We start from the raw sequence: 11,920 nt of genomic DNA, 5'->3' as shown, positions 1-11,920 counted from the left end.
AATTCCTATCCTATAACCCAAGTCAGCTCAATCATACCCTGTCTGTATACTAAATTTTATCAAAATCCGTTCAGTAGCTTCATAGCTTCAGTGTGATTGACGGACAAATACCAAAACAAACAAAATTTTACATTTATAATATTAGTGTCATGTGAACGGCTGAAAGCTGGTAAAGATAGTGAGAGAATAAAAAAGCCAGGCCCGGCCCGTAAATAAATTTTGCTAAATGTGTGATTTTGCTAAACGAACAAAGGGCATATAGCCTACTGCTAACCAAAGAGTAAAATAAGTATAGGGGAAATTGTTAACTGCCTTACAATTTAACTAAAGATTGACATAAAAATACATTGCAAGTAACAATAAGTTTACGCTGTCTATTCTTCGAAGGGAATACATTTTTTAAATGAAAGTTAAAACCAGTAGAAGTCTGGTTCAAAAATGTTTTTCCCCAACCATTATTGCTTTACAGACGATACATATTTATGTTCTTATAAGTTTTACTATTTATACATTATTTAAAAAAATCTAAATAATGTAGTTTCTGAACGTAAAATATTCATTCGGAAAAATGATAATGTCAACGATTTCGAACGAATGTCTTATCTGTCAAATCAAGTTGTCAATTGCGGATTGTAGTCAATCGTTATCAGTTTTCCATTTCTTTTGCCAAAAATATTCAGAAATGTTTGTATAATAGCATAAATCTTACCAGAAAGCCAATTAGTACAAATATATGTAGGTGCAATTTTCATGCTTCACGTCATTTATATCTAACTCGACAATTTTATGTGTGCAAACAATAGTCTTTAGTAATTCATTCGAATCGTATTTTTCATGGAGTTTTCTTCAAGCTGGTGGTAAATAGACTAAATGAAAAGTGCATTTAGTGTAAAAATGGAGGCTAGCAATGATTCTTTGTCTGGTAAGTCGTGTACAGTTGTTGAAAATAGTTATGTAAAGTTGGTGTGTTAAAATCGCGTGTGTTGATGTAATTCAGTGCTGTCTCCGCCGATGACGGGTTCTCCTGCTGTGCTGCTGACTCCTGGCCGGACCAGGAACATCGCACAGGACATGGAAGCCCTCAGATTATCGCGACAAGACAACCCTTATCTCCAGGTGAGACTTACATAATTTAAAAAAACAATTACGCCTCATTGCGGAAATAAATTGTAATAAGATGCGTTTTCCGCGTAGATTATGTGTGAATATTGTTTTTATGGTATAAGGAACGATTTAGTATTCAATATTTTTTACTTATGTTTTTCATATTTTACAATTTTAATAGAAATACTCATAAAACAATGGATTGTACTGTTTCAAGTTGTTGTGTAAGTTCTGCAGGAATTTCTAGTTTTACATTGTTTACATAATGTGATAATGCTAAGCATTTTGTATGTAGACATAAAAAAGTATTGGTTATTACTTTGTAAGGAGTAATAGTTCTAGTTTTGTTCTAATTTACTTGAATGAGTTTATATTTTCAGCAGGTAATGGCCAGCAGAGAAAGTCTGATTGAAAGCCACGCTGAAGAGTGTGAATCTGACGACACAATACTTATGTCACAGGTGAATATAATTTTTATTACAATTTTCAGACACATCTTAAAAATACTGTATTATTATCAAATCAAATCAAATTGTTTGCTCAAACACACATATGTGTTATATTGTATATACAATATACATAGAATAAAACAATCATAATTACCTGCCACACTTAGAGACATTTAATGATTACTTAAACAATACCTTTGTAACAATATTGTATAGAAAACAATTGCTAAGAACAGGGTTAAGTAACCATTAAATGTCTCTGAGAATGACAGTATAACATGAAAATCATAGTTAAAACATGAAAGAGACACAAACAATCACACTTTTCTATTTAAGTTACCTAATGAGGTAGATAGTCATTTCGGAACAAGATTAATCAAACCATAGTTACCTATCTCTGTTCTATTAAAAATTTGCAAGAAAAAACTTGTTGGCAGTAATTGTCTTTTGCTCTTATCAGTATTAAAACATGTGGTGATAATACACTGATAGATAATATTTGCAAAAGGTATTACATTAAAAAACCTTCAAAGATCTGTATTACCTTACTAGCTGATGCCCGCAGCTTCGCTCGCGTGCATAACCAACATTGTGACTTAATTTTTTCTAAAATTAATGTTGCTAAAGTTACTCCCTGTTACATCAGCTACCTTTCAGTAAAAGTCCCGTCAAAATCAGTCCAGCCATTTCTGAGCTTAGCCGGAACAAACAGACAGATAAACAGATTTAAATATTATAAACAGACTCTCCAATTTTGTTCATTAGTCTAGACTAGATTGTCATAATCTGATTTATTTTAATCTAAATATTAAATGCATATCAAGTTGAGTCATTCAAAGTTAATTTGTGTGTTTAGGTAAATTAAATATTTTCTTATATCAGTTTATTTTGTAATAATAAAAATTAACTTATACACTGACTTACAATATTAATGGCCACTGCTGACCGAAGCCTCTTCTCACACAGAGAAGGTTTGAGTATTAATCACCATGCTTGCTCAATGCAGATTGGCCCAGGATTCCTTGATGTTTTCTTTTTTTTAGTCAGTGGTGTCCAAATAATTTTAGAATTTAACTCGGAAAAAGGTCTCATTGGTGTACCAATGCAACGGCATGTATGCCGTTGGTAGGTTTGGAATATGCACCCCCATGCATGAGAATGGAAGCTGGTTTTTCTGAAATATATTAGAAAATGTGAAAAACATACTAGGTTGTCTTGCCGCAGGACCCAAGTAGTAGTTGTTGTTAAGAGCAACATAATACAGAAAAATATAGCCCATCTAGATTAGAAGCACCTTTATAGTTTACGCTATTTTCACTGTAGCCGCGGACTTGAACGTGATTCTAATTGGCTTGTCGAGATTACAGCGGACATGTCGCATAATCTGCTTTGTATTGAACTTTTGGTAGTCTTGTGTGCTATATAATTGACTTATACAAATGAAATAATCTTTGTTTGCTTCCATTAATAATATTATTGATGGATTTATATGCCGTGGTTTGATTGTAATCTCCTTAATAGGTAATCTTTATTTGGTTAGTGACGTTGATTACATTTAAAAAGTAGGAATACTAGGGAGAAAGCTACTTTGTAATATTCTACTTTATCTAACTAAAACGTAAAACTGTATAAATGGAAGGACAGAAACTATGTAATTGCAAAATAAAATGCTTTTTAAATACTCACAGACACACACTAACAGTAGGTACTAACAATACCCATACCCTTATCTCCTCACTCTTATTACTTATTATTAATTTACATATATTTTTTCTTTACAGGAATTTGGAAGCACTGCCTTAGATTTTATAGAAGACGATCCTTTGACCCTGAAGGAGGTCCACGAACACATGATACGGTCACCGCCGCCCACTAGTTGCTGGCCGCACGGTAACAAACCTCTTTTACGAAATAAAAAAAGTAAAATTAACGAGTCTATGGAAAAGTTTGCCGCCTTTTTACATAAATTAAAAAAATATATTGTACTAACTTTTTATAAATGCCATATTTGCCGGTGTTTTTATTAAAATAATAGTTTGCTTTTATTAATATACAAAGTATAATTAATACAACAATTTAGTTTATGCAGGGGTTTTCACTAAAATAATATTAATTGATCGTATGCTTTGCTTATACCTAATTAATTATATTACTAACTTTAATAATTCATGATACTTTATATATCTCCTGATTACCTCAAAAATAAATTATTTGAAATAGTAATACACTTTCCTTAAGTAGAAATAGTAAAGTAAAAAATATTTAACAAGAGTACCCATCTATTGCCAATGTACAATAGCCAATATTACTTTGCTCATATTGTAAAAAGTATCCTTAGTATGAGTTGCTTTACTTTTAAAGTAATAGAAACGAGAGAGCGTTCGGCATTCTGATTGGCCGGCTAGAATAAACTAACCAATAGCAATGAAGAGCAATGAAATAAAATACTGGCTTACTACTAAAGCCAGTCTAAATTAACTGATGACTTGCATCGATCGCCAAAATAGCGATTTCCGTAAAGATTATAAACTAGGCCAAGGTGAATGACCGATTACGTTTGATTAGCGTCGTGTATCATGATATCGTATCTAATGAACATAAGATAGCTAATCGTTATTTAAAGTCTGTCTGAAATATGTAGGTTACTAATAAATGCTCTATTTTTATTTCCTCCCTAATACTTACCTATATATGGTGATATGTTGCAATTTTTGTGCAGTTTAATATACTGCTAACCATGATTGCAAACATAGGATAAAAGGAATCTCTATTTTGCGATTTTGCCTATACAGTATGGAAATCACTCATATGACTGAAATGAAACAACAATTAGTACTCGTCGTACAGAATCTTTTAATTAATACAACTAAATATTACAACAAAAAATAAAATAAAAATAATACAAAACAAAATTAATCTAGTATTAAATTCTGTGGCGTGTGCGGCTGTTATAATGCCGTATTAAGTATAAAGAGTGTTCAAATTAGCTCAAAGAAAATAATCCACTTTTTGGCTTAACTACTGGACCTATCTCGTTCATTTCGTTTAATATTTTCGTCAGACAAGATGATAACAAATATGTGGTTTGAATTATCGTAAGAGGTTTCTCCATACGGTATTTATAAGCATTAAACTTATTTTATGTTATATTAGTGAAAACTTCAAATTAATGGTGGGTACTATAGTGGTTCTGATTGAAGAAGCATCTTTACAGCTCAGCATCTTAGAGCTTGGAATTTACCTAACAATATGTAGGAAGGAAATAACTATACTTATTTATGCATACCTAATATTCTGACGATTGCTTTTCAGTATAATCACCCTACTACAATAACTACACCTTATAATAAGCTAATACCAATAATATAAGACTCCGCTTATACTAATGCTAATTTTCGATAATAATTTTACAATTTCCCGCCCTCCGTGAAGACACACTGTCGTATCGTGCGTCGAGCGCTTTCGACTTCGCTGCGGACAGTCCTGTCTCTTACAGCGCTTACTCAGTCAATTCCCAGGAAAAGGTTACTAACATTAATATTTAAGCGTGCTGTCCTTTATGTTCGTGTGTCGTTGTCACCACCGTTGCTTTTGTGCACTTTTTTATTTTTATTTTTGGTCGACGCCATGTTGGATTTCTTTGTAGAAATATTCTTATATGTATATTGTTACTAGTATTTAATAAATTCCGGCTAATCACTAAAAAATAAGCAATGTTTGTTTAGGTATGACTTCTATAGAGATTTTTTTAGAATATTTTTACAAGCATTTCTTTGAGGTGTGGCGTCAAAATTATTTCTTTATTAATTTTTTTTTAGCAAGTTGAAATGTTTTCTAGTTTTAATTTCTATTTTATTTTTGTGACTATTCAAAGATTGTAATTTAAAAATTCATATTTGGTTAATTTCTTTTGTATGTTTCTCATAATTATCGTACTTTAGTGGATTGTAACAATTTCTTTTTGTAACATACAAGATGTACATATATGTAATTGTTTGTAAATAGTTTTTGTATAAGCATGCTTCATGTTGATATTTACATGATATTTATTAACTTATGTGTGTTACAGGAGCTTCTAGGCGGTAGGTCTCCGCGTCGGAACACCAGATGTGATGAATCCCGTAACAATAATAATTCGAGTCGCCCTCGGTCCTCCAGGTCGGCCTCCCCGAGGTCTCATGACCTCACCCTCTGCGGACGACCTCTATCGTTACCAGGTAATACAGACAAATGTTTAATATTTATACTAACTTGAATAATTAATGACGCTGAGGCTCGCCGGACTATATCCTCTTCTGCATTTATAAGGCACGTTTAACATAGTCTCAATTCCCCCCTTTCCACTCTTCCCAATCCCCGATTCGCCAACAACCCTTCGATTCTTGATGCCCAAAAGTCCGGCAACGCACTTGTAACGCCTCTGGTGTTTCGGTTGTCCATGGGCGACGGCATTACTTACTATAAAAAAGTCTCTAGAGTTTTTATAAATAAAGTCTGGTATATCAAAGAGAGCTTATAATGGATCAAAACGTACTTTCTCTTTTTTGACAAAAGTGTAATGAGATAAATGGGTTTGTTTGTGTTAGAACTCTAACAATTTAATTTTGTTTTTGAAGTTAGCCAACAAAATAGTTTGGACCTAAAAGAGATTCCTCGCGTTGTTATACATAAAGGTACGTTCTGTGTATTGGGTATCTAGCGGTTTTAGTGTAGGCTATAGTATTTTCTTAAGGTCATGTTTACTAAAAAAAACCAGCAACAGACGTCTTGTATTATCAAGATTTAGTAGGCTAGACAAACGCAATGTAACAATGAAGTTTTGTTTATCACGCATTCTAGAAAAGCTAGGAACTCTCTAAAGTATCATATCGTGTTAATAAACAGCATATAACTTCAACATCTGATTACTCTGAATAGAAAGAAAGAAGATCCTTTATTTAGCACCTTACCAGCACAAACGAACAGCATAACATGCTAACAACATGCTTACCCCAAACGGGTTACCCACTCAGTACAAGCTAGGCACACAGGTCATCTATCACTGATTTTCAGTGGGCACCCTTTTGCAACCCTTGTATACTAAAAGATCATATGAAACCACATTTTAAAACCCAAAAACCTACTGTATTACCAAGCAATTCGGTTTAAATTCCAGGCGAGAGTCACCTTCGGAACGCGTTAAGCAAAAAGCAAGGCAGCAATCAGAGCGAGAGGTTTTCCCTCCTGCAACACCCACGCCCTCTACGGAGACCTCACAATCGACGAGACGAGGACAGTGTCCAACTTGTGCCAGACTGCGATAAGTAATACAATGCATATATAGATATATAGTCTGTTCTAACACAGAGTATATGGATATAGATCTATGTCTGAAAATTTCAGGCTTTTATGAGCGATTTTATTTATGACCTTGACCTTTGGATCCAAGGTCAGATATTTTTTGGACTTAGTTAAAAAAATCTATTGTTTTTCTGTATAATTCTAATGTGAAGTTGAAATCATTATTTTTTATATTTTTTTCGACTTCGGGTCAAGGTCATTTTGAAATGGTTTAAGGTCAAAAGATCGGTACGAAATGTGTTCCCAAACTAAAGCTAGAATATTGACGGCAGTTCGGTTATTTGTTGGACAAATGTTAACTATATTGGTTAATGCTTTGCGAGTGCTACATTTGAAGATTTCCAATTTAATTGTTGAGTTATATTGTTCTTCCGACAGTATGCAAGATACATGGGTATTATCGCAAATTTTCTTCTAATGAATATAATTCTTCAATACATGTTGTAAATGTCTGTTTAACGCCAGAATACTGAAATACTATTCAATTTCAAATTGTACTAAAATATACCGAACTAGTCTTGAGAGTATCTTAAAATTGAGTAGCGTTTGAGTATTTGGACATGAGATGGTTTATTTGACTTGATTTACGAATTAGCCACACCGCAGTTACTGTTTGTAGATCAACGTTTCCAGATGTTACTCAGCAACATCCGACAGCTAAAAGTTGATAATAAATAGTTAATAAGCCACATAGGTTACAGATAGTTACCCAATGTTACCGTGTTGTTGCATTTCGTTACTCCACAAAAGTTTACTGCGGTGTGGATGCAAGTAACTAATTCGCGGTAACACCCGTTTGTCTGTGTGTGGTAGGTACAGTAAAGGGTGGCCTTTTAGGTTATACTCAAATTCTGTTATAATTTCAGAATAAGACGAGAAGATAGTCAGAATGCACGATAATAAATACTTTAATAATAATGGCATAACTTTTGAAGTCACCTACGAGTTTTAGGTAATTTTAGTTAAACAAAAAGTTTGACTGACGATTTAAAAAAGAGAAAGATTTCAATTTAAAAAGTTATTTAGAAGAATTGAGAGAAAATTAACGAAAAATAAAAGAAAGTTAAAAAAATATCGACACAATAAAATAGTATAGAAAAAACTGCACAGTATTCTTAAAATACGAGTTTTAGGGTACCACGAAACCTTTTTAAATAAATAATTTACTTAAAATAGACGAAGTTTTAGAAAAATGTTTTACTTAGATACAATTTTTGAGGTTATTTCTAAACATCTTGTTAATTATGTATGTGTATTGTAAACATTCGTTCATGGGTAAATCTTAGCTCTTCAAAATTTTCATTTCCCTTGAGATGTTAATTTAGTTAATAAATACGTAATGGTTTCAACGCTCACCAGATTGCGCTGACAGCTGCAGAGATTGGCCAAAAGTCCTCTTGCGCCATCTCTGACCAAAAAACGGTAGCCCCATTTATTCCAGATGACACATAATGGCATTATTTACATTAAGATATTAAGTTTTGAGATAATAAGATTTATCCTTGTCCAGAGTTTTACAATAACAAACAAATTTTGATATTATTTAACGAAGTTTTTGAAAACAGCTGCAACATTGCCGAATATCCGATATTGCCGGAAATATCCGTAATGTGCCGTAATCGCCGGCAATGTTAACAGCACTATTGCCGATATTTGCCTCTAGTGGTAGATCGCCACGTGAATTCCTACAAAATGCTCACTGTAGTTATAAAGCTGTCCTTACCAAATTAGGTGGATTTCGAAAATTAGTTTGTAGGTCATTAGTATTATTGTTACTATTAAAATAAGCTTTATTAGTTAATTAATAGAATAGCGAAACGCTGAAGTAGTTGATAGAACAATTGGGGATGAAAATGTCTTCTGAAATATGTATAAACATTGAAAAATACCGAAAAAAAAACATGATATTATGTATCTAAAAAAATATTTGAGATATTTATTTTCGTGTTGTGATATTCGTGTCGATGGATTCGTTTTTATTGTCATTAGCGATGTACACCGATCGCATAGATATGCAACAACGTTTTCCAATTTATTATTATCGATATTATTTTTCCCTGTTGTTAAAATACTACAAAATAAAGAATGATCAGACTTACTAACATCGATAGAAGGTCGGTATTATATCTTTTTTGTAGTAGTTTATTTAAATTATAGAAAATTAATTACCCAGAATTTATTTATACTAGTTCAAAATATATCCCACCATTTTTATTGTTATTTTTAGTCCAAAATAATAGTAAATAATAGTACAGTCAGCATCTGAATGTTGCAAAACTATTGAAATTGTTAATGAAGGTAAGGTATTTAATGATGGGTTCGCGTTCCCATTATTTGTGAAATATCACACATATATGTACTGCCAGAATATTAAATACGAGAATTGGCTGTTACTCAGCTATATTTCAAGGTCAAGGTCAATGTCATATTAATGACCTTGAAAAAGAAATTGTAACGATGTTTAAATTGAAGTATTAAGTTTTATCTTCAAATTTTCTCTATTATTAGTTTAATTCATTACTCAATGCTATGTATCTTATGAATATAAAGTATTTAGTGAATTCTACGTGTATTATAATAATTTAGTGTCTATTCTAAAGTTATTTTAGTAAATATTTTAAAAACAATTATTAATTTTATACGTTGATTGTACTTAATGATATTATTATGTACTTGTTTAAGAGTAAATCGCCAAAAATGGCGGTTAGGGTAAATATAATTTTGATGTTTAATTGTAAAATGTTTACTAAATAATTAATTAAATGTAAAATTGTAACGAGTCAAACCCCGATAGTTAAAAATCAGTTTTATTGATCGAATTTAATATTAAATTAAAACATTGGTTAAAATTATAAAATTGTCATCTAATACTATTTACTTTACGTCGTTTTTAAAATGTAAGTTAGATATTTCTAATCAGATAATTTATTTATCTATGTCTGATTAAATCTTTATTTGACTATTGTATTGAGAAATAGCTAAAATTTAATTTTGGCTTGTCTATTTAATGTCTTCGATATAATTGAATTTTATTTTGAAAGAGGTATGCTACAATGGAGCCGTTTGATGTTAGGCGTGATGATTATGTATGTATGTATGTATCTATCTGTGTATGTTATTCCGATAACCTCTTTGGTCTTGTAGAAACTGTCTGAGCAATGAATACCTTTTTTTAAGGGACGAAAATCATCCAATGGCTTCTCCCGCCTTGGGCGATTCGAGAGGGAGTGTCAGACTCTTACTGACTAAAAACCACTCTGTCCCTATTCCTGCTATTCTGGTCGGAGCCCTGGTAAACCCGCTAGGTAGTCCGCAGCTCCGGATAGCAAATAATACCTGGGTTCGATTTCCTTGTCATGAAATATTAAACTAGCAAAATATTTTGAAGGTATACTATCTCTGCCGGTCTCCTATAGGATAAAAGTACGTGATATTATATTATGTTATATTCTATATTAATCCCTTCCCTGTTAAGTTTTGATATTATTAATTATTATTCTTACATTATATATTGTCTAGTGTGCGTCTCACAACCACTGAGCTTATGTGTCATAGTTATTATTATTAGAACGGGGTATTTGACTTAATAATAAGAATTATATATTTATTAATTTTAATTATAATTATATAGGGTGACTGGTAATTAGTGAAGGATATTTAAACACGTGATTGTACTCATGATTACAAATAACTTTCTCAAAGAAACATTTTTTGTATACTCATTAGTTTTATTTTTATCATATATAAAACAAAACAACAACATATTTTCACATAATAATTTCGCATGATCAGATGTAAACAGCGAGGCGCCCGCGCCCACGTTATCGGAAGACTTGTAACTAGGTAGGTATTTTGTAACTTTACTTTGTTATTGTGTAACTAATTACCAGTCACCCTAGTTATTACTACTCAGACTTTTAATTTTATTCAATAAAATGAGAGTTACCGTGTTTTAACGCAGTGATAATGAGGACATTCGGATGTACCTAAATTTATAAGATCGAGATGTAACTGAATTGGTCAAATCGATAATAAAATCGATTCGAATTACTTATGAGGAATAAATGGTGTAATGTTTTGTTATAAAATGTTAAACTTCGGATTTCTAAAGTTATATTTTAGCCATACATATTAAAATATAATTTTATAAATATATGCTTTAAACTTGTTTAGTTTAATTTAATCAAATGTAAATGCAATTAAATATATTTTAAAATGTTTTCTGAAAGGGTAGATAAAAAAGAACAAAATAAAACAATACATTTTGCCAGCTATTTAAGGAGCCAATTTTCGCCTCAATATCAAAATTGTCAAAGCAGTTTTCTAGAGTATGACTACAAATACATATGTATTCTAATAAGTTGTTAAACATAGGATATCATCCTCCTATTAACATGTATTTACCTTTTCAGAAAGTATTGTTAATTTTCATTTACTTCTTGTTAATTTTTGTATTTCTTGAATTTCCAACGAAATATGACATTCCAATGTAAATACTCGTTCGTTGTAAGTTTTTCAGTTTCAGTTAATCTATTGACCAATTTCGATAATCTATCTGTCGATAAGTTGACTACTAGGTATCTGACGGGGCTTGAAACTAGTCGAGTTACGTTGTTTTCTCCTTTTATCTCTCTTTCTTTCAAGCCATATTTACAGATAGATAGGTTATTGAGATTGGACTTAGTGTGCCATTTTATTCTTGTACAGTTATCAATTGAGTTTCCTGTTCCTAGACTAATATTTTTACCGTCTTGTACTTGCATCTTAATAAAGATAACGATTGTGAATTGAGATGTTATAGAAAGTTGGACTAAGGAAAAGGGGCTTACTTGAGGAGAAGCCTAAACTATTACACGACGCCCACGAAAAAAAGCAAGTGTGCTCTCAATTAGAAGGATTCTAGATGGCTATAGACTGATGATAACCTTAATCGCTTACCATCAGGTGATACAGCTCCTCGTTTGCCGGCTTTACTATGAAGAACCTCGATGATACATTTGTGAACCGTTAGGCTAATCTTTAACTGT

General features: G+C 31.9%; 1 protein-coding gene across 2 annotated transcripts; it reads left to right on the top strand.

The window, feature by feature from the left end:
• The first annotated feature begins 601 nt into the window (after nucleotides 1–601).
• Nucleotides 602–11,470, top strand: LOC118276351 (uncharacterized). Of its 2 annotated transcripts, none has more exons than XM_050707314.1 (7): nucleotides 602–922; nucleotides 998–1,116; nucleotides 1,488–1,565; nucleotides 3,335–3,443; nucleotides 4,986–5,077; nucleotides 5,623–5,770; nucleotides 6,709–11,470. In XM_050707314.1, the coding sequence occupies exons 1-7, from the start codon at nucleotides 871–873 to the stop codon at nucleotides 6,858–6,860; spliced, it is 750 nt and encodes a 249-aa protein (XP_050563271.1). In that variant the 5' UTR covers nucleotides 602–870; the 3' UTR covers nucleotides 6,861–11,470. The 2 variants fall into 2 exon arrangements, with proteins under 2 accessions (XP_050563271.1, XP_050563270.1); XM_050707313.1 differs by having other exon boundaries at nucleotides 1,485–1,565.
• Nucleotides 11,471–11,920: the final 450 nt, after the last annotated feature.

The sequence above is a fragment of the Spodoptera frugiperda genome, chromosome 31 (assembly GCF_023101765.2).
Source record: "Spodoptera frugiperda isolate SF20-4 chromosome 31, AGI-APGP_CSIRO_Sfru_2.0, whole genome shotgun sequence".
In the NCBI taxonomy this organism is placed as follows: Eukaryota; Metazoa; Arthropoda; class Insecta; order Lepidoptera; family Noctuidae; genus Spodoptera; species Spodoptera frugiperda.
The sequence above is the reverse complement of the archived record's forward strand: the minus strand, read 5'-3'. Positions and strand labels throughout refer to the sequence as shown.